Consider the following 23,388-nt stretch of genomic DNA (forward strand, 5'->3'; position numbering starts at 1 on the left):
TTCTTTAAAAAAGAAATTTAAAAAAAAATGAAAATTGAAAAGTTAAAAAATTCTTCAAGAAATGAAATAAAAATGAATTCTTGAAGAAATTTCTTTTATAGAATTGTGAAAAATTCATTTTTTTATCATTTGGATTCAGGATGATCAAAATCGGACGAGGTGAAAAGGAGATTTTATTGATTCTAGAGAGAAGAATTTGAGCAAAAAAGAAGAAAATAGGAGAAATACAGAAATTGTCTGCTGAACGTTTAAAGTTTGAAGATTCTTAAGAAAATAATTAAAAAAAAATTTAAAAAAATTAAAAGAATAAAAGTTCTTTCAGGAAATGAATTGAAAATGAATTTCAGAAGATTTTTTTTCATAGAATTGATAAATAATTTTTTTCTATCATTTGGATTTAGAATAATCAAAATCGGACGAAAAGAACGTGGCATAATTAACATTTCATTGAGAAAATGATAAAAAAAAAGAAAATGGCGGCTAAAGGATGCACAAAAATGATTAAAACGTTTAGAAATCAAATTGAAATTGTTTTTATTTTTACTGTTGAAATTTTGAAGATTATTTCACAAGAAAATTCATTTCTTAACACTTGGAGGACCGAATATTTTTTACCTACGCGGAGGATCAAAATGGTCACCGTGTCCAACATAATGAAAAGGCCAAATATTAAATGTTTCGTTAATTGTAAATCTGCTTATTGAATGAAAATCGAAAGTTTAATTAATTCTTAATCTATTTCGAGTATTATTGCACTCAATTTCTAAATAATTTATCAAAAAAAAATTAATGATGAAAGAAAGTTGCGTAAAATCAATGCAAAACTGCCATTTCAAATCAATTTATTTCCTACAATTTTGCCTATATTATTAATGCGCCTGAATAATCACTTCCATCAGTTCTTTATGATCGCTTCCGGCAATAAAATGAGTTCACACTAATGATTATCATCGAGGAAAAGTTAACAAAAGATCCTGATTTGGAAAATACGGGGAAACATAACCTCAAAAAGCTGTCAAAAATGTATGAGAATTTGAATGGACACGGTGACTATTTTCATCCTCGTATAAAGAAAAACTTTTTCCGGATTTTCTTTCACCTAACTTAAAGTAATTGAAATTCCCTACACATAGATGTGATATTTATCACGATAGGCCCAATACGTTTTGATCTATGACGATTTAAAAACTCGAAATGGACACGGTGTCCACATAAATCCTCTAAGTGTTAAGAAAATTGAATTTAAAATTTAATTTTTATGCCAATTTTTTTTCCTTTTTAATGCTTAGGAATTCATTTTCTTTTCATTTTTGATAGAATTGATCAAAATCAGACGATTAGAATAAAAGTGTTTAGAATTTATTGAATGGAATTTAAAAAAAAACCAAAATGGCAGCTGAAAACTTAATTAAAACGATTGAATTTCTAAACATTTTGAAGATTCTTTAATGCAAAAAAGGAAAAACAACAAAAAAACATGCATAAATTTATTTATTAAATCCCTAAATAAGATAGCTTCAATGGTAATACAAAGTAGTTACACAACTTAAATTTTAAGGAAAAAATGAGTATTCGCGTTAAGATTGCGTGGTTTTTTGCAGAATCCTACACAAAATATACACTTCAAGGTAATTTACTGACTCTTCAAAAATTACTTTTTTACACTTTTAATTACTTGCAAAATTATTATTTACAAAATGGTTTTATACAAAAGAAGAATTTTCCCTTCGCTTTGATTCTCGGATTATCTGCGCAGGGGGCGCTACATGGCGACATCGCAGCATTTTCCCATGGATTCGGTACTCTGAGATCCTCCACTTCTGCTTGTGTCGCAATTGGTGCTCTTTGTCTGCTGGTACACCAGGAAACTGTTGGCGATGGCACGATCGAGACCGGTGTACTGGAATGCCTTCCGGTCGACTCCAGCTTCACTGGCTGCATCCCTATGCTCACTTTTGCGTCGTCCTGAGCGTGGTTTCTCAGACATGCGACTTCGCAAAGAGCGTGTTGATCGCCATCTGTGCAGATTATCCTGAAATGTAGATTGAGGTTAGGTTTTGCTTTTTTCCGCCATTGTTGTGGCGTACTTACCATCATTTGGTGCTCAGGTACAAAATAGGGTGGTACCATTTGTGGATAGGGCACACTATAGGGGTACATTACTGGTGGAGGAATCGGAGGCTGTTGAAAAGGATTTTAATGTTGAGAAAAAATAAACAAAATGGCGGAATGTAAACTTACAGAAACCCCAGCTGGGACTAAGTACACCGGAGGATGACCCTGTATTGCCTGGGGATGAAAAGTTTGGGTATTTTCACGTCCATTGACACTGCTTGCCTAAAAAAATAGATTAAGTAAATTAATCAAAGTTTCATTTATCAGTGAAAATGGGGTGGCTGCCCCCAAAACAAAAGTTCAAGCTGAGCGTGTGCTCTATTTACTGCATATTTGGGATTTATTCTCTCACCAAAGGCAAGAGATAAGAGGAGCATGCCTCCCTTATCGCACAGACTTGAGTAAACTTACTCTTTGACTCAGTGTTGCCATCATATTTCGATGCAGCATATTTGGGTAGATGATTGTGCTGCCATTTTTTGTTGAGCCAGATGAAATGGACTTGATATAGTCTTCCACTTTCTTCTGCGTGAGCGTTGTAAGGTCAGAATTCTCCAAGATAACCGCCGGAGAGGGTCTGGAAGCATAAAATGATGTTCAATGTTTGAAAAATCGTTAGAATCGTTCAAAATCTCTTTTGTGGAATGTAAAATTTGCACAGTAGATGGCGCTAAGGGGAGACGGTGTCAAAATATTTTTCTTGCTTTGTTGTCAGTGCTCAAGGAAGTGAGACGAAAAAAATGTTTGAGGAGTTTTTCTGGGTGTTGTAATAAATTGTGGGTGATTCAGTTGATGCAAAAGTGAGCAGGAAAGGTAGGAGAAAGTCCAGCCACGTGTGCGGGAAACTTGCCAGGCAGCTGGGCAGTGAAAATTGGGTGCTAAAGTGGGAAAAGGGGATGATTTAGGGAGGAAATCCCAGCATATGCAAAAGGATTCCCCCTGACCAGGCTATCCGGAAGATGTTCAATCGACTGAAGAATCGCGTACTGACCGTCGTGAGTCCGGATGTGTCCATGATACAGGCACCTCCGCATCACGATCATCACGGGAAGGTGCATCAGGGTCAGAGACTTCCGGACAAATTCACATACGCACGACCCCCATTCCTGCAGCTCGCCACCCATGACGAGCTCAAGGCGTCCGCGGATCACAATGTACGCCCCATTATTGTGCCCAGAGACATTTCCACCCTGCCCTGGAATACGGGATATGCGGAATGCGTGAATTCCGGCAAGTCCGAGTGGAATGAGGATCAGGCTGCATTCCAGAGGAATATCCTCACGCATCCATCCAAGCAGTACCCAGATTTGCCCTATACCTACTTTGGGACCTTCGATGGACATGCTGGGTGAGGAATTTTTCTCATTTAATTATTTTCCATCACATTTCGTCCCTTTAAAAGACTTTTGCATGAATAAAATTTCAATATGGCTGATTTTTGGCGTCCTTTGCGATAAGATTAAGATTTTTATTAATTCAAGCAATTAAAGCAAATTCTGAGTCTTTGTAGGCTTTCTAAAAATCTTTTTTGTTCACATAATACGGCGATAGATTATCAAAAACACTTAATTGAGCTAAAAGAATAAATAAAAGTGAATTGAACTTGAAATTTGAAGAAATTATGGCGCTTTGTTTATTTTTCTTACGCTCATATCGATAAATTCGTATTATCTACGCTCCAGTTCAAATTATCACTACTCTAATCATAATAATAATATTTCTGAGAATTCTTTTCGTTAGATTAAGATTTTGTCACTCTCTTCAAAACGTTTGATGACAAAAAATGATTTTTTTTACTGCAATTGCCTTTGAAGCCGTTAAACTTTCAGCCATTTTGAATATTTTGAGTAGCTTTTAACCTAAAATTTCAACGTTTACCCAGTGGGGAATCTCGGCATGTTTTCGTAACGAGAATCTCGGTATTTCGGCATGATTTCTCGTTATAAGACAATACCGAGATCGTGCCGAGGCGATACCGAGAAATGTATGGATTTTTGAACCTGTGGGAAAAATTTTATATGAAATCTCGGCATCATTCTCGGTATACTCCCGGTGTATTCTCGGCATGATTCTCGGCATGAATCTCGGTATATTTTCGGCATGCAATTTAAATTTATATTCCTACCGTTTTCAAACCGAAAAATAAAAAAAATCAGGAAATTCATTTTTTTACTTTTTTATTTAAAATATATTTTTTTTAAATTACAATAATATTATAATTGTTCTCTCACCAACGCTGTCCTTCGCCTAATTCTTCCTTAACTGCTTTCTGGAGACGGTCTCTTCCTAAAAAGTAAAATAAAATATTTTTATTCAAGAATTTTTTAAAAAATAGAAAAAAAAACACATTTCTGTCGGCTCTAAGAATTGATTTCATTAAAAAAATGAATTAAATTATTTATTGATTTTAAAAATGTGTTTAGCACAATGATTTTATGCGAATTTAAGTTATGTTTTTTTACTGAAAAAAATTATTGGTGATTTTCTTTTTATTGATTCATTCGAAATTTTTGATGTTTAATTAAAATAAGAATCAAATTGATTTGAAAAGATTTTCCCACCATTTTACAAAATGGAAATATTTATTTTAATTGCTTATAAACATTGGTAATATTTATTTGCAATTTTTTTTTGTACTATCTTTGTCTGTTTTTTGACACTATTTTGCCATAAAATTGAAATGTTTTATCAAAAAACAATTTATTGGTTAATATTTTATGTTCAATCAAATGATTTCAGCAAAAATACAAACTTTAACAATTTGTTTTAAAGAAAACTAAAAAAAATTAAAGATATTTTTTTGAATGAAGGACAAATATTTGTTTTTTTTTTTCTTTTATTGTTTTTATGAAAATATTATTCACAATCACATCAGTTGGAATTAAATTAAAATTAAGACATTATTCAGATTTTTTCGACATTCATTAAAAATACATTTAATTTAAATGATGGGGTAGATTCTGATATAAATATTTTCTATTCTTTTCTTTTCTTACAATTCGTCAGTTATAAGATTTTTGGTATTCTGGGAAAAATTTTATAAGATTTTGACATTTCATATCTTTCTTTAATCAGGCTTTTGAAGGAAAATTACTTTTCCAAGGCTGATTAAAGATTTTCCTGACTGTTTTCTCTTAATGAAGGATTTTAAAACATCAAATGTCAAAATTTTCCAACAACTTTTAAATTGTTAGAAAGAAAAAGAAAAGATTTTTATCAGAAACAACCCCTATGTTTAAATATTTTTCGTCTTTTATTTAGTTTTCAGAATCTATAAAATTTGCCATTTACGCAATTTCTCACAATTTTTGAATGAGTATTATTTTAGTTATAATACTTAAGTATTTATTTGAAAAAATTGAGTTCTTACAATAAAATTTTCTATAAAACAAAAATAACAAGATTTAGGCAAGAATCTCGACGATTTTGATTAAAATGTGTTGAAATTCTAAGGACTATCCATTGATCCTACACAACCCTCTTTGAAAAGTTTAAAAAAAATTAAAGTCAGGATGAAATAAGAATGTACTTACCCTCGTTAGAATTTCATTTGTAGACGTACTTGAAGAGGGAGGAACACTGCGGGATCCGTCAAGGTGTTCACTCGATGATATTCTGCTTCGAAGTTTCCTTCCTTTGGGGTAACACTTGTGGTTGTTTCCTGAACAATTTCTACCTGAAATGAATTCATGTTAGTATCAATCAAAATCTCAGAGTTATGACAGAATCCTTACGCTTCCAAATGGATAAAAAGTCCTTTCTCCTCAGCCATGGGATGCTTGTGATGGTCAAGAGCGTTTGACGTGTTGTCCACTAAAAAAAAATGAATTTTCTGTGTTTTAAAGATATGATTTGCTGAATATTTTTAACGATTCATTGTATTTTTATTATTTAATTAAAATAAGAATGGAAGTGATTTGAAGATTTTACTATCGTTTTAAAAAAAATGTAAAAAAATATTTAAATTGCTTATAAAAAAAATATTTAGTACATAACTCGAAAATTTATTTTTTGTAATATCTTTTTAGGTTTTCGACACTGTTTTGCCATTTTATTGAATTTTTTTTATCAAGACAATCTTACTAATATTTTATATGTTCTTTTGAGTTTAAATATAAGATATCAACAAAAGTCTTGTAAATTCAAATAATATAAAAATGAAGTGAATGAAAATATTTATTTTCTCTTTTTACCATTGTCACTGTTATTATAAAAATATTATTCAATTCATTCATGACTTAAATTTTATTAAAAAGATATATTCTGAATTTATTACACATCGATTTAAAATACTCTAATTTAGTTCCAATAATGTTAAAAGCTTTTTTATCGTCAGCTAAGTTTCTGTAAATTTATTAAAACTTGAAATTTTCGCGATTCTTACATTTCGTTGATGAGTATGATTTTAGGAATAGAAAATAGAAATATTCATTTTAGGACGTTAAATTTTTACAATAAAATTTTCTATAAGCCAAAAATTAGAAGATTTAAGAAGAATCTTGACGATCTTAATGAAAATCGCGTAAAATTGCGATGTACAAAATTGACGTTGATTTTAAGTGATAAGTGATTTTTTGTTAGTCTAACAAAATACAAAAATTTCTAGGATAAATTGTCTTTTATTATATATATGTATATTTTTAAATTATGGCAAAATAATGTTCAAACTGTAAAAGAGTTACAAAGAACTTTTTTTTTCGATACTGAAGAAAAAATAATTTTTGTCCTGCACAGTGTATTTAGTTTAAAAAAGAATAGCCATTCAGATTTAATTAAAAATGTAAATAATGATCCTAATAATACCTATATTTTTTCTTTTTTTCGACACACTTTTACTCAATGAACTCAATGAATTTGAAAAAACTAGATGAATAGTATACTCACTTTCATTGTCAGGGCTTCAATAGTAGACATTTTGCTTGTAAAATCCGTTGAGGGTGGGTGGAATACGGGAAATTTTGAGTAACAGGATGTGAATATCTAAATCGTCTTTGAAGCTTCCCTCCTGCATTGTTCCTGAAATGAATTCCAATAAGATAAAAAACAAAATTTTAAAGATTGAAAAATATTCTTACTATTTTGTATCGTCCTAAGAGGAAGTATTAGATCGGGCTTCCGGTCAACGGACGACGCTACATCTCCCAGGAAAATTTAGAGTCCCTAAACCAGATAGATTTGAAGGATGTTTTCAGTCTCTTGCAAAAAAGATGCATCCGGATTCCTTGTTTAGCTGAATGAAGACGAGATTCAGACACATTTAGAACCCAAAACAATTAAAATGCAAATAAAATTATAGACTAATCTAACCTGGGGTGAAATTTTAGTTCCGGATGGATACGATGTCCTTCAAAAGTCCTTTCAACACTTTCAGAGGCAACGCTAAAAAAAACAAAGAAAACACGCATTTTAGGCTCGTTGGACGAAATCTTCCATTGTATTTTACACTCTATACACATTAGGATAACTTACTTACCGAATAGATTGCCGGAAAATTGAGGAAAATCACAGAAAATGGGTTTTTCGTGAACCCACGCCATTATTTTCACCGTGAATGTCAAAACACTACAATACCGAAAATATGCCGAGAATCACGATAAAGCACTATGCGCCACTACGCGGATGCTTTTGAATTAAAACTTTGTGCCGTAATTGTGCCGAAAATCTCGGCATTATACCTCACATGCCGAGCCTTTCCCCACTGGGTACCTCTAAGATTTCTTTCAAGCTTAAAAACTATCTCCATCTTTCATTTCTAAATAATTCTAACTTAAAATGAACGCCATATTGCATTTTATATAAACTTTAAATCAAAGAAATAAATAAGATTAATGACTAATGAGGAAGACTAACATAAAATTCCCGAATATGGATTTTTTGAACAAACTTTAAAGCTTTTAAAGCAAATAAACAAATGAAACTGATAAATTCCAGTATATTATTGCTTAAAATTGTCGCCATGTTGTTTCTTTACTGAATCTAACCTAAAATTCCCTCAATTTTGAATTTTTAATAAACTATGTCTGAAACTTGCGCCATATTAATTTTTTTAACGAATTTTGCTTGAAATTCTCGCCATATTGAATTTTAGAACAAATCAAACTTGTAACTTCAGCCATTTTTAATTTTTGAATGAATCTATCTTAAAATTTTCCTAATTTTGAATTTTTAATAAACTTTCAAAGCTTAAAAGCTAATAAAAGTAATAAATTCTAGCTATATCTCATTTATTGGTTTATCCAATATTTACACGGATTTCTAACCTAAGATATTCACATAAATTCAGACAATTTTTTTTTGGTTTTCACTCTCATTCATCCCCATTGAATATAATTGGAAAAAAATGTTAGGTTAGAAATCTGAATGAATATTGAACAAATCGATAGAATTTCCGCCATGTTTTTTCTAGAGATTCTAACCTAAAATTCTCAAAACGAAGCCTAAAACTTTCGCCATCTTTGGTTTTCAAACAAATATAATTTGAGTTTTCGGCCATTTTGAATTTTTTAAGTAAAATTAAACAAATAAAACGAAGAAAGAGAAGAAAGATAAAAGAAAATTCTCCGAAAGAGATGAAAATTTGATGAAATTAATGAATTAGGTACGGAGCTGCATTGGCTGCTGCAAATCAATTCCATCACATTCTGCACGAGAAGCTCGTGGATGTTCTGGATTTGCTAATGCCACGCTTGCCGTCATCATCGGACTCCGTCCTGCCCAATACGCTCCTGTTCCACAGGAGTGTGTCGAAGGATGAGCTAATTATTGGGGCGCTGGAATCGGCATTTGCGGAAATGGACGCCGTGCTGGCGGAGGATAGGGATAAGTACAGGAATGCGGGTGGGTGTACCGCATTGGCGGCTCTCTTCATCTTTGGCAAGATGTTTGTGGCCAATGCGGGAGATTCGCGGGCAGTTCTGTGCCAGAGGGTGTCCACGGATCTCCTGAAGGCACAAATTGTGCCGCATGAGCTAAAGGGGCCCGCCATGACGATGGGTGAGGAGAATAAGACATACCGCATCTTCCCTATTCCCTTTTCGCACGATCACACCCCGGATACGGAGAAGGCACGCCTAATGTCCACGGCAAAGCTCAATCCTGCCTTTATGGGGAGTGAGTACATTGCCATGGAGTACGCAAAGAAGCCCATGACGAAGGATTTGGGCACGAGGATTCTGTACAGGCAGGGCACAATGAAGGGCTGGACGTACAAAACACTCACGCGGGAGGATCTCAAGATGCCCATTGTGACGGGTGAGGGCAAGAGGAGTCGCCTTCTGGGCACAATTGGGGTAACACGCGGGTTTGGGGATCACGATCTCCGGGCAATTGGGAGTAATCAACCCATAAAGCCCTTCCTGTCACCCCATCCGGAGGTTACGTATCGCGATCTCACGAAAGTCATCTCAATCCCGGGGGATGACAATGAGGATGGGGACTATGGGATTCTCGTGATGGCCACTGATGGGCTGTGGGATGTGGCGGATTCCGAAGCAGTGGCCAGGACGGTATTCCAGACGCTTGAGAAGTACCCAACGGAGAAGCATAGGTACACAATGGTGGCGCAGGAGCTCGTTGCCAAGTCCCGGGGGCGAGTCAATGAATCCGGGCATTGGAGGCTGGCCGATAGCAAGGCAGCCGCCACGGTGGACGACATCAGTGTCCTCGTCATCCCCGTGTATCAGTATTACGTGGAATTCCTCGAGTGGGAGAAGGAGTGCTTCGAGCGCGAACGTGCCCAGGAAGCCAAAGTTAATCTCACGGATTCAGACACCGAGGAGTCCAGCAATAAAATCTCCTCAACATCCGATGATGTGGACATCAATGGGATCTTTGAGAATGGCGATGCCCCCGATAAGCTTGATACCTTCGTGGAGGAAGCCATTGAGGCTAATTCCACGTGAGCTTGCCTCTCCCATTAGGCAATCTCCCCTAAAGCGGCTTTAGTAGCATCATCCCAAAAACTTCCCTTCCGGAAGGCATTCCCGGAAGTGACTCAAGCGCCCCCTTCTCTAAAACAAAAGCATTTCTTATCCAAATGTGATCTATCGATAGCGACTCTAGTTCGATCAAAAACAAAAACTAACTTATTGGCACCATTCTATTCCATTTCAAAGCATTATGTGTGAGGTCTGAGCCACAGATTCGTGCCGAAAATGTTTGTCCATCACGTTTTATTTTATTTTTTATTTCTATAAGCAAATAAATATTTCTTGTATTTTATTTAATGTGAAATTGCCTTTTTATTATCTTGTTTGTTTTTTTTTTGTTAGTGTGACTGTCCAAAAAATTTCAATTTTAAAGAAAAATTGAAAAAAAAAGAAAAATGAAAGAAAGTATTTTGGATGAAAGAAAAATATTTAAGAATTTTTAAAATTCTGATTTATTTTTCAAAAACCAATTTTCAAAGCAAAGAAACTTAAAATCTTTTAAGATTTTTCACAGAATTTTAAAAATCTTAAAAATAGAAGAATTTTAAGAAAAGAAATGTTTTTTTTTACAGAATTCAAACCCTGAAATATTTTTAAACTTTCATTTGTTTTTCTTCGAAATAAAACCAAGAATTTCTTTCATTTTGTAAAGAAAATTCTTGGAAATCTTGGAATTTTTCTTATCATTTGTTGATTTTATTTTAATAAATGAATAAGTCAACGAAGTTTATGCGAAAAAATTAATAATTTTGGTTTTTGAAAAACGAATTGAAATTTAATGATAAAAATTTCTTTTTTTTGTAATTTCTGTATTCTGTAATAGTAAAGAAAATAGATTTATTTGAAAAATTATCTCTTAGTTCTATTCTAAATTATTTTCTTTGCTTTTCCGGTCGTCGTCAGGGGTAGAAAATTTCGTCTAAAAAGGAAGACGTACTTCCCAAAGTTTTCAACCCATATCCGGTCCTCAGTGGCGGATTAGGGTTGAAAGTTTTGGGAAGTACGTCCTTCTTTTTGAACGAAATTTTCTACTCCTGGCGACGATCGGAACAGCAAAGAAAATTGTCTCACGCCAGGTTCAACAAAAATTCTGAATTATAATAATTCCGCCATTTTGATTTTTTTTTCAATTTTTGCTTTAAAACTTCAATTTCTTTGCTATACATTTCATATTATTAGGCGTAAATATAATGAAATATAGTCAATAAATGCCGTTAAATTGTTTTTTATTTAATGTTTAATAAAAAAATATTAATATTGAAAAAAAAAGAATTAAAATATTGAAAAAATCAAAGAATAAAAAATATTTTAAAAAAAACTATTAGAAAGCTTTTATTAAAAACTTGCCACTGTTTAATTTAGAGAGAATGATTTTTTCATGAATTAACAAAGAATTTAATAAAGAAAATTAGTTTTTTTAAAAGTATTTATTAGTTATAAAAATTCTTTAAAAAGCTTTTTAATTGTAAAAATTACTAAAAGAGAAAACGGTGAAAGCCACGAATTAATGACATTAATGACTTATTTTTTATCTTATATTAATAAAACAATGTTTTCGCCTATGAATAAAAGCTAAAAAAATATTAGTTTTATTACAAAAAAAAAACAATTCCTAATTTTTATCTCAGGATTTTTTTAAACAATATATTCTCATTGTGTAATTTATTAAAAATTCACAAAGAATTATTTCATACAGGGTGATATATTTTTAAATAAAAGAAATCATAAAATAGAAGAAAATAGGAACACTGTGATGAATTAATTTTCGCACGAATCTGTGTGTCTGAATTTGATAAATTAGTCAACCCCACGTAGCTATATAGCGAAAGAGAGAGAGAGAGAGCAAGAGATATTCCTATTAAACAATGAGGCAATTTATGAAGGAAATTAGCTAATTTTTCTTTTAGTTTTTATCGCGCAAAGAACAATAAAATTCCCTCTCTTCTATACACAATTCTTTGCCACAGATATAAATTAAGAGCACGTGGAGAAAATTCTTAATTTAGACATTCCACGAAGTCTTTAGAGAAAAATGCAATTGAGTCGTTTTCTTCTTCTGTTGTTGTTGAATGGAAAATAGAAAAAAATTAAATGAATTTTTGTATAAAAAATTTCAATATTTCGGCCTTGAATTTTGGTAATTTTTGTGGCTGTAAGACCTCACTTTAGCATCATTTTCTTTGTAGCGGAGAATTTTAGTGAAGAAGAAATTAAAGAGACGAAGAAGAAGCAAAAAGAAGAAATTTCTCATAAATGAGAAAGAAATTAGCGCGAAAGATGTTTTAAGTTTGAAGAGAAGAAGAGAAAGAGAATTGTAGTTAATAGAGAGATAAAGCAAAAATTGTAAGAATAGCGAGGAGAAATCATGTAAATGCACTATTTAACTATAGCGGTTAAGCAATTAAAGAACTCACGCAAAATACCGTCGTTGACTCACCTGAGGCAGAGCTTGAGGGCCGAATAGTACACGGAGGCGGCACTCACGAGGAAATGAAGGGCCAAAGCGAACAGCAGACCCGATCCAGCACTAACGGCGCCTGACATGTCCTGTTGAGAAGAAGGAATAAAAAATTAAAGGAAAAATCATCAGATTGATGGGAAGACGTGCCCTCCGCAGCAGCTCTTCTCGGAAACTTTTGTGTGTGTTAATGAAAAAGAAAAATCGCATAAAAGAAGATCAATAAAACCTTCTAGATTTATTTTAATCAAACCCTTTTTGTTTTATTTCTTTTTATTTATTTTTTAAATTAATTTTTAAAATAAATTTTTGGGAGAATTTTTATCAATTTTTTGAAGTTATTGCGATCCTTAAATGAAAAGGATGAATTTTGCGTAAAAATGCAGAGTGTAACAACACGAATGCAATCTATGAAAAAACAAAGATATTTTTAATCATAATTTTTGTTGATCAACTTCAAACATTCTAATCTTCTTATTAAAAAAAAACTTTTAAAAACTACAAAATTGATTCTAAATTTTCTTTCAGTGAACTTGAAGGAGTTAACTTCAAAAACCCTTAATTCTTACATTAAAACCTATACATAAACCAGTTTTAGAAGATTTTGCTAGACATCGTCCGTGGTTAAATCAATTTTTTAATAGTCATAAAATAACATCTAGAATTTATCGTCTGACTAATTTAAAAAAAAAATAAATGCAGACGAGCGATGTCCGGCAAAATCTTCCAAAAACGGTTAAAATCGGTTGACATGGTTTTACGGTGAAAATTAACGGATTTAAGTTATTTAGAAGGGAACCTTCAACTTCTAATATTATCCTTTGCTTATGATCTATTCTGATACAAACAAACTATTTTAAATTCACTTTTTAGAACAGAAGTTCTTGAAAATTTTAATTCTCGAGAAGATCCTAATTTAACCTTTAAAGGATGTCTTTGAAAGTATCTTGTCTAAATTAAATTATTGAAAAAAATATTCAATATTGGGGTAGATTCTTATAAATTCTTTTCTTTTCGAACAACGGAAAATTTACTGTAAGACTTTGACAGATAGGTGTTTTTAAATTGTTCTATTGTCGTTCTAGAAAAGAAAAACAAAGAATATGTTGTTCAGGAAAATAATCAGAAAGATCTCTGAAGAGACTTGGAAAAGTAATTTTCCTTCAAAGATAAAAATAAAATTTCAAAATCCTGTAAGATTTTTCCCAGAATACCAAAAAACTTATATCCGACGAATTGTAAGAAAAGAACAGAAAAGATTTTTATCAGAAATCTACCCAATTGTTCAAAATTAAGCTTCTGAAATTTTTCCTTTCAACTCTCCCTGAAACAAAAAATCATCCAAAGTGTAAAGAAGAACCTTCTTCAGTTTTTTTCAGATGGTTAACTATGAATTCAGGATAACTAAAGAGTTTAAAAATGCAAATCCGGACAAGTCTAGAACGGCTCTATCCTAGAAAAGTTCGAGAAATTAATAATTCAGTTTGATCAAATTGATTTTCTTATAAATCAACTGATTAAATCGGATCAAAACGCGTAATTCTCTCTTAATCTTGATTTTATTTCCTTCTTCTCCGATAATTTTGATTTGGATGGGATCTTTCTCGGGACCTATGGCTATATATAACACTTCTAATCCAATAAATGATCAAAATTAATTCTCTCATTCCATTTAAACATTCTTTTCTCCTCTTCAAAAGCATATTTCATAAAATATTTTGCATAAACAGCACGCAAATCATTTAAGAAGAAATATAGCATTTTTTTTAAAGAATAACCTACGTTGACCTACATTGCGGTTGCATTTTCTCTGCCACGCACTGTTCTTTTGCGCAATCTTTTGCCCACTGAACTCCACTCTATGTGACTCCGCAAGTAGAAGCAATAAATTACAATTAATTGCAAATATTATTCAATCTTTATGCTCAAGTGGCTACAAGAGTTTTTTCTTGTAGCTACCTATATTATTATGTTTTTTTAACGAATTGTTTGAGAGATTGCGATTTGTTATCTTGACCCCTTCGGTGACCCTTAGTTTTTGGGGGATTTTTTTGTCATTGAGAATTTGTGGAATTTTTGGGTGTTGACGTACCTTTTGCTGTGAATCCCTGACCACTCCTATTCCCGTAAAGGCCATTGCTAGAGTGCTGGAAGCCACACAGATGAGGCTGCCTGCCAGGAAGCCTGTTCGAGCACGTTGTCCCAGGACTCCGAAGGCACCAGCAATGGCCCCAATGGCTGCTGCCCAGAGTCCAGAGCCACAAGAGGAGAGGGAAGCTTCGCGGGCGATGAGGAGCCCCGCAAGAGCCGACATGGCTACACTGAGGATAAGCTGGGTGATCCCGAGAATGACCCCAGCGGAGAATCTCCTCTGAACGGGGTCTTTTGTGGCAGCCATGAGGGATTCAGCCATCTTCCTGAGATGCCCCTCGGCCGTTTGATCCTTCTCCTGGTGCTTCTCTTCCGCCTGGATGGCTTCCTTCTTCTCCACTGGACTGAGGAGATCTGGGGCAGAGTAGAGATGACTGGATTTATCATTGGAGATTATTGATGCCTGCGAGGAATGCGCCAGGCTGCTGCGGCGTCCATTTGTCTGATTTGTACTTTCCTCCATGGGATTCGGGTGGCTCTGGTCATTGAAGATGGGCGATGGATCCGTTGGGTGCGGCACAACCGTCTCAACGGTCATCTTGGCCGTCAGCATGTCTTTTGGCTCAACATCCATGTCGATTCGCACATTCCCCGGAATTGGCTCCTCCATGGCTCTCTGACAAAGAAAAGAAGCATCAGCAGGTGTTCAGTTAAATCCCGCAGCTAAATCTCCCGCGCAAATTAAATTCCCGCCAACTATCAATTTCGCATTTGAAAGCAAAATGCGCAAACTAAATTACCCTCAACGGAGAAATCTTATTTTTAACTGTAATCTCGATCAACTTTCAAGTAAAATCTCTGTGAGAGTCAATAGAAAATCTTCTTTAAGATGCTTTTTTTCTTTCCCTGAAATTCGTCAGCAGAAATAATCCACAATTTAATCAATATTTGCCCGTTAGATTGAAAAATCTCACCGGTGAAGCAATTGAGAAAGAGAATTCAAGGCTTGATTAATTGCTTCTGCAGTTTGCTTTCGCAGCATGTTCGAGGAAATCAATATCTACAATGCTTTGGGTCTAGGTGGATGGGGTCATGAACCGCGAAGATCTTTTATTGGGAGAGAGAGAGTACAAAAAATACAGCGTGTGCCACAGAGAATGCAAACAGATGGGCTTTTCTTTTGCAGTTGCCCAAATATTTGCTTTTTGTTGCCCGTAAAAGGAGAAGAGGCATTTTGTGTTTGATCTGTTTGCTGATGAAATATTGAACTATTACGAAAGTGCAGCGCATGTAATTTTTTTTAGGAATTTTTTTTTAAACAGGGGCGTAGCCAAGAAAGAACTTTTGGGTGTCAAAACGCCCCCTAAAAATTCAGGAAATTCAAATATTTCTTTAAAAGTCGAAAGAAATTATTTGGAGAAGTTGGAGAATAAATATAATATGTATTAAAATTTTGAAAGGGAAATTTCTAACATTATAAAAAAGACATTAAACGTTAGAAAAAAGCGATGGAATAAACGTCAAACAGGAAATGTCATACAATAAAACGTTAAAGAGAACTGTCAGATATTTAAACGAACGTCAATCATTTAGAAAAGCAACATTAAGCTCTTAAGACGTTAAACGTTAAAGAAGATTTTGTAAAAATATGAAAAGAAACGTTAAAGAAAGAAAAGAATTGTCAAACATTTAAAATTAACATCGAACGTTAGAAAAAAATCGTTAAAAATTATAAAATAGAATCGTTAAAAGGCGAAAAGAAACGTCGAAACTAGAAAGAAATCGTCATGTGTTAGAAAAGAAATGTCAAGCTGATATCTAAATTTTAATCCGTCAAACGTTAAAAAGATTTGTCGAAAGTTAAAAAGTAAATGCCAAAATATAAAAATAAAATTTAAGGTCAGAAGTCGTTAAACGTCAAAAATTAGCATTAAACGTTAGAAAATAAATGTCAAGCTGATATCAAAATTTAAAAAGTCAAACGTTAAAAAGTAAACGCCAAAATACGAAAAGTAACGTCAAAGTTTGAAGTCGTCAAACGTAAAAAATTACCATTAAACGTTAGAAATTAAATGTCAAATGTTTGTGAAGAAATTTCAAGTCAAATGCATTAATTGTCTTTTAAATTTAAAAAAAAACTGTAAATACCTTCTTCCATAAATTTTAAGCTACTACTCCCCTGTTATTGACACAATTTATCTAAAAAAGTCTTTTTTTAGGTTTCTTTGTCAATGAATATTATCAAAGAAACTTTTCTTATATGTATTCATTTAACATAATGAACTATTAAAAAAAAGATAAATGTGGATAAAAGCCAACTAACAAATTATACGTTAATCATTTGCGATAATAAAGAAGCTTTTTGCATGTCCCTAATTGTAATAGAAGCTTTTACAAATCAGAGTTTGTCATTGCGAAAGACTTTAATGCTTTTCAAGCCTTTCAGCGCTAATTTATCTTTAATTTTCTTTACCTTTTCGCGTTTTTTTCCTCGGAGCTACATGAATAGACGATGGAAAAAAAGAGCTAAACAACCCTCATCTCTGACCACGACAGTCCATGAAGAGAATTTCACAATTTTCAATCAACTTTTTTTTTTGCTCAATGCTCCCCTTCGATCCGCACGAGCTTTTCAATCAAAATGTTATTCAATGCACTCGAGACATAAAAGAAAGGCAGAAAATTAAAATTTATTTATTACATTTCTCATCTAAGAAAAGGTATTTCTGTGTTCACTCTCTAAGCTCAATTCGCAGACATGTGCTAAAAAGAAACTAAAACATCGAGCTTTTGTGGCAAAAATTGCGAAGAATTAACTCGGGAAGAAGAAAAAGCCCGCCGATGGGATTTTCTTTGTGGAGAATTCTCCTCTTCGTGCCAGATTTTCATGCAAAAATCATTAACTAATTAAAGACGAATTAATGAGGAAGATTTTCAAACCATTAAAAGGCAAAAACAACAAAATGTTCAACAAGAGGAAGCAACATCTCATGCCAATCTCATGTACGCTGAATCGAAGAATTCCGCAAAAATTTCTCACCTCAATGGCCAACGACGCAATTGGCGATTAATCGCGTGAAGGCAGCAAAAAAAACTTCATCATCAACACCTTATATTATATATTTTCCTAATTATATATTCATCAGCTTTTGAAGAGCCAAAAAGTTCCTCAAAACAGACACATCGGGGACAAAAAAATGCCTAATTTCCATCGTTCTTTTCTTAATGGTGTTGTTCTCCGCGCACAGCAAATGGGCAATTTGTCATTGAGGCAAAGTCGAATGTTTGATGTTATTTTCTAATATATAACTAACTTTAAAAAGAGCCATTAGAGTGCCCCTCGAGAGGTGGGAAAGTGTGCGCGGGCTAAAATAGATCCACAAGAACCTTGACCAAGTTAGGAATGGCGGGAAGAATAGCTGAGAGACGGGGCTTTGGTGAGCTGCATTATTTTGCCGATAAGCGGTGGGAAAATATGCAGAAAAATACCCTGAGAGATATGAAGGAGCTCATTGCGAGCATTTAGGTCAGTAGTGCAAGTTTTGTGCACTTTTCCCACAAGACGAAAGAAAAAGTAGAAAAAAAAGCTTCCGATAAGGAAGTCTCCGGTTGTGAGGATGTGGGTTGAAATATCTCACAAACTAATCCACAACAAAGTTCTGTAAACAGCACAGAATGTTCCACGAGAAATGCAAGCAAGAGGTGTTTACATATCTGCTGAATATTTTAACTGTTTTGGATCTGAATATCGAGGGCTGCATTGTAAAACCGTCTAAGTCGGTGTAAGCTCCGAACCGACTTAGCCGGTTTTACAATGCAGCCCTCGATATTCTCATTTTCATCCAAATCTTTAGTACTTTTTCAACTTGAATATCTATTTAAATTACCTGTTTTTGAGTACTTTTCAAGATTGAATTTAGTACTCTTTAGGCTTAAATTTAGTACATACTTTTTCCAATTGAATTCAGAAATTTTTTGGTAAGTGTTTACTATATATGTGGCCAAAATTTACTATGTTTTCGACTAGAATTTAGTACTTTTAATTATTGAATTTATTTCTTAAGATTGAATTTTCAAAAAAAAAAACTAAATTCTAGCCGAAAAAGTACTAAATTTTTAAGTTAAAAAGTACTAAATTCTTGCCAAAAACGTAGTAAATTCTATCTGAAAAAGTATACTGACTGCAATGGAAAAAAGTACTAAATTTAAGCCTATAAAGTGCTAAAAATTGAATTTTAATTCTTTTGCTAGAATTTAGTACTCTTTAGGCTTTCTTGCTTCTCAGTTTCTATTAATTTGAGACTAAAAATAAAGAAGTATTTGTTTACTGAATATTTTGATTTCTTTGACGAATCATCCAAATATTTTCATTCAGATTCTTGGTGAGAAAAATAAAATTAAAGAATTTAATGAGGCAGAATATTGATTTTTATTGTTTATGTTTTTAAGTTTTAGTCTTTTCCTATAGTTAATCTTTTCTTAATTTAAGATTATTCAGTCGAGTAAATAAATTAATTTTCTTGTATTTCAATTTTTAAGTTCAATTTTTTTATTTAATAAAATTTTACAAATTTCTGAAATTGAAAGTTAAAAAAAAAACATATAATTCATAATTTAAAAAAATCTTTAGAATATTTCCAAACTTTCAATAAATACTTTTAAATATTCTCAGAATATTCTCCAACTAATATTATAAATCTTCGTAAAATATTTTCCCAATTCTCAATAAATTCTCAAATTTCATCACATTTGAATGCTCGATTATTTATGTAAAACCCACTGAATTAGGAAAATCAGGAAGAATTTTTTTTGACCCCAAAAAGCCCCAAAAAGACTTGTTTCAAACTCAACCTAATTTTAAACACTTTATGCGTATTAATTGGATTTAGCATAGAAATTTAATAATAATCTGTTTTGAAATAATATTTTCTCATTACGTTGGAATTTCAAACGCCAATGAATGATAAAATCTTGCATTGAGAGACAGAAATACGGCTCAAAGCTCTTTTTTTTTATAATTTTTATGATCGCGTTCAATCAACTTGTTCGCGAGCTAATCAAAATGCTGCACCTTCTTTTAATTTTTAATTTGTTTCTGCCTGCAGAGCTGAAAACTTTTAACAAGCAGCCCCCAAGTAGGAAATAATTTACAATATTAATGTGGGAATATTAGAATTTGGATTCAAAATCGAAATCAGAGTAGAGTGTGTGAGAACATCAGAGAGAGATTAGACGACAAGTGCAGAGAAGCCGTGAAAATCTTGTGACGAAAAGAAAATCACCTCATGTACCATCAACCTCTTTACCCATTAAATAAACTATTCTACAATTTTGGGGGCTCGTCCGGGATAGAGGCTCTGATGGGTAGATTGAGGTGCTGTGATGTGTGAAGAGTGAATGAGCGCACGACGGAAATTCTTCTGGAGGAATTAGACGCTGAGACGATAGACGCCGAGACGCTGAAGGAAGAATTTCACCAGCTCAGGATCTTTGAGACGCTGAGACGTGAGATGAGGGAATTTAGTGATATTGAGGAGAAATTGGGAACCTTTACGGGTGAACGCCATGAGAATTTCGATGAGTGGCTGCAGAAGTTCGAGAACTTGGCAAAGAAGCAGCGATGGGACGAGATCCAGAAATTTGTGTATTGCCGGAAGTTAATGAAGAGTACGGCGAGGATGTTCTTGAGTTGCACGAGAGGTCTGACCAACTGGAGAGCGTTGAAGAAAGGACTTGTCGAGGAGTTTATTCGCGAGAAGAGTAGTGCAGTGTTTAATGATGAATCCGAGGAAGAAGATGAATCCGACGATGAAGATGAAGATGATTCTGAGGATGAAGACGAAGGTTCTGTGGATGAAGACGATGACGTTGAAGAAGAATCAGATGATGAGGTATGTGAGAAAGTAGAAGAGATCGTTGTGGAGATTCAAAAGAATTGTGGAGATAGAGAATCTGTTGATGATGAAGCCTTAGAAGAAGTTGATGAAAATTCCAATTGTGAAGAAAATGAAGAGCAATTTGAGGAAATTAAAGAGGAGTTCGATGATCAAGTGCTCGAAGGAGCTGAAGAATTTGATGATGAAGCAGTTGAACAAGCTGAGGAAATTGTTGAGAAGTCTGAAGCAGTGGAATTCCAAGATATTGCAAGCCCTGTGATGAGATCAGAGGAGGATGTGATCATCGAGGATCAACTGGATGTGAAGATGAACGAGGATCAACTCGATGAGAAGATCAAAGAGAAGACGAACGCCAAGGAAGCTGTGAGTGATCATGGAAAATTGGAATTTGTTGTTGAGACGAGCAGGAGAAGAATTGAGATTGTTGAGCTGGAAGTCTTGGAAGATATCTTGAAGGAGATGCCAGAGAATAGCAGTGGACCGAGAGTGTTGTATTTCGACTATCGGGAGGTTAACACCAAAATCAAGACGAAGTGATGTGAAGACGGATTGAGCTACAGAGATGATGACTTGGCGACGGAACTGGACTGTGATGGGATCATCCGAGGACGGATGATTGGTGTAGGATGGCCGAATGTGGGAATATTAGAATTTGGATTCAAAATCGAAATCAGAGTAGAGTGTGTGAGAACATCAGAGAGAGATTAGACGACAAGTGCAGAGAAGCCGTGAAAATCTTGTGACGAAAAGAAAATCACCTCATGTACCATCAACCTCTTTACCCATTAAATAAACTATTCTACATTAATTCACCTATGGAATGCCAAAATAATCTTTTGCTGTGGAATTTAATGGAGCATTGCTTTTTACAGCAAACTTCTGTTAAAGTTTTGGTAAGAGTGCCGAAAAAGAAGTTAATTGCTTCCCAATCTCGTGTCCTTGCCACGCAGGTGGGGTGGTATTGTAATCAATAGACACACCTGATTGATTTATTAGCCGTACGTGTCCCTTTAGTATTGAATTTCCCACGATTTCTTCAGCATAAACAGGTAAATTTGATTATAATTGAAGACTCTCTCTCTCTCGACTAATTTGCACCAATATTCATTGAAATTTAGGGCACAATTCTGCAGTGCCCATCAACGTGTCTGCCTGATGTGAATGTCGGTGACTTTTGTGAGAAATTCATCTTTGACATGAAAAAGACACCAATTTCCATTTGCAATGGTAAAATGCAAGCTTGTGGCGCATAGCTCTCTCTCTATGTATGTATATAGCTCCCATAGCTCTCAAGTTTCGATTAAAAGGGAGAATTTTTAATGAGAAAAACTCCGAGTGATTAATTCCACGAATATTATGGGAATGAAAATGAGATCTCTATAAATTCAATTTGTCATTTAATTCACAAAAAATGTATATACCTTTCGCAATTAAAATACGTTAATTGAGCGGGGAGCTTTTAACGTGTGTTCAAAGCGTCTGGTTATGGAAATTCATCCCAGGCCACGTGAAAAAGACTTGTACGAGTGACTGGCTGAGTTTTTTTTTAAAGATCAAAGAGAGAGGGAGATTTAAATGAACGATAGTGAAAAATCCCATTGAAAAATCGCGCGCGCAGAGAGCTATATAGGAATTCTGCATGGTGGTGCTTTTTTGAGTAAATTATTTGCTGTACTCGCGCAAATTGCCTGGAGAAAATCCACATTTTTCCCATGCAAAAAAATTGTAATAAAATGCGTGCTTAATGGGAGGGAAAAATAAAATGAGAAATTGACCCAATAAGGTGCACAAAACTCACTTTCGATCTTTTTTTGCGCGGTCGCTGCACCCCTCAAATGATCGATTGCACTTGCTGACTGCTTGCACTTTGCTTCCTGCTCACCGATAATCCATGTAAATTGCACATTTGTAGCACAATTAGTGCATAACTCTCTTGTCTGCACTTTGTTGTGAATTCCACTGAATTTTCTTTATTATTTTTCACGTTTTTCTCTCAATTTAAATATACCCCCGTGGGTGCACTGGAATGCAGCAAAAGGATTGATTTATTCACCTTTGCACAAGAAAATGTGTCTCACTGTCGCACTCACGAAAAATGTAACAAAATTTGCACTCAACAATAACGTTCCCACATAAGAGAGAATCAGACACACTTTCCCACCGCAAGATCACCTTTTCTTCTTTGCTTTTGAGTAGTAATAGCACAACAACACACCTGAGGGGCAATTTAAGGTGCGCGCGCGCCACAATAGCGCAAGAACTCGATGGCAACCACGTCGAGTTGCAGCCAGACGTAAACTGCGAAAGCCACAGCGAGATCGCTGCGGTGAGAGCCACCAAAGCGCACACCTCTTGCTCCTCCACAGGTGAGCTACACACCACGGGGAATGCGGTGTTGTTGTTGGGTGAAAATAGCGATCGATGAAAGAGAAATGCCCGTCGATGGCATACAATCCGCGCATTGATCGTGCCCGAGATTGCTGCATCTTCCTGCACATGATGATCATCCTTTGGATGAAAGTGGTTTTCTTGGGTATGGACAAGTTTTTAGAGTGACGATCAAATACCTTATTGAAGTGGTTTGAAGATCTTGCTGTTGTGCGGAAGATCGATCGCCATCAAGGGAGATTGGCTTAGGATTATGGTTGTACATTGATAAATCTCTGATAAAGCTCTCTTTAAAATTTTAATTATGAAGAATATGAAATTTTCATCTAATAAGTTGCTCGTAATCCCTCAGGGACGTAGCTAGAAATCTATTCAAGAGGGAGGGTTAAAACAAAAATTTCATTCAAATTTTAAAGACGTTAAAGATTAATTAAAAGAATGACTCAGAAGCCAGGAGATTGTATAGATTGAGAATATGCGTTAAACTTAAATTAACAGCTATTGTATTCGG

The 23,388-nt window shown here is 34.2% G+C and overlaps 8 protein-coding genes across 15 annotated transcripts in view; 2 read left to right on the forward strand and 6 right to left on the reverse strand.

Moving 5' to 3' along the window:
- The window catches only part of LOC129789858 (serine/arginine repetitive matrix protein 1-like), a 982,101-nt gene that overhangs the window by 771,001 nt on the left and 187,712 nt on the right, over nt 1–23,388 (reverse strand). The gene's annotated exons all lie outside the window — the stretch shown is intronic.
- LOC129791241 (fatty acid synthase-like) overlaps nt 1–23,388 on the reverse strand; it is a 1,176,504-nt gene that overhangs the window by 440,908 nt on the left and 712,208 nt on the right. The window lies entirely within an intron of this gene.
- The window catches only part of LOC129789856 (glutamine-dependent NAD(+) synthetase), a 932,624-nt gene that overhangs the window by 440,908 nt on the left and 468,328 nt on the right, over nt 1–23,388 (reverse strand). The window lies entirely within an intron of this gene.
- LOC129789960 (pupal cuticle protein) overlaps nt 1–23,388 on the forward strand; it is a 1,201,887-nt gene that overhangs the window by 403,596 nt on the left and 774,903 nt on the right. The gene's annotated exons all lie outside the window — the stretch shown is intronic.
- Nucleotides 1–23,388, reverse strand: part of LOC129789919 (keratin, type I cytoskeletal 9-like) — a 480,279-nt gene that overhangs the window by 185,823 nt on the left and 271,068 nt on the right. The gene's annotated exons all lie outside the window — the stretch shown is intronic.
- LOC129789972 (uncharacterized) lies at nt 1,475–2,689 on the reverse strand. The gene is made up of 4 exons (XM_055827122.1): nt 2,527–2,689; nt 2,242–2,337; nt 2,092–2,181; nt 1,475–2,032 (listed from the first exon to the last, which is right to left on the reverse strand). The coding sequence occupies exons 1-4, from the start codon at nt 2,563–2,565 to the stop codon at nt 1,763–1,765; spliced, it is 495 nt and encodes a 164-aa protein (XP_055683097.1). The 5' UTR covers nt 2,566–2,689; the 3' UTR covers nt 1,475–1,762.
- LOC129789880 (protein phosphatase 1H) lies at nt 2,689–10,347 on the forward strand. The gene is made up of 2 exons (XM_055826974.1): nt 2,689–3,463; nt 8,714–10,347. Exons 1-2 carry the CDS (start codon nt 3,075–3,077, stop codon nt 10,014–10,016), a joined length of 1,692 nt encoding a protein of 563 aa, XP_055682949.1. The 5' UTR covers nt 2,689–3,074; the 3' UTR covers nt 10,017–10,347.
- Nucleotides 12,477–22,789, reverse strand: LOC129791234 (uncharacterized). The gene is made up of 3 exons (XM_055829303.1): nt 22,288–22,789; nt 14,594–15,268; nt 12,477–12,590 (listed from the first exon to the last, which is right to left on the reverse strand). The coding sequence occupies exons 2-3, from the start codon at nt 15,260–15,262 to the stop codon at nt 12,477–12,479; spliced, it is 783 nt and encodes a 260-aa protein (XP_055685278.1). The 5' UTR covers nt 15,263–15,268; nt 22,288–22,789.

The sequence above is a fragment of the Lutzomyia longipalpis genome, chromosome 2 (assembly GCF_024334085.1).
Source record: "Lutzomyia longipalpis isolate SR_M1_2022 chromosome 2, ASM2433408v1".
In the NCBI taxonomy this organism is placed as follows: Eukaryota; Metazoa; Arthropoda; class Insecta; order Diptera; family Psychodidae; genus Lutzomyia; species Lutzomyia longipalpis.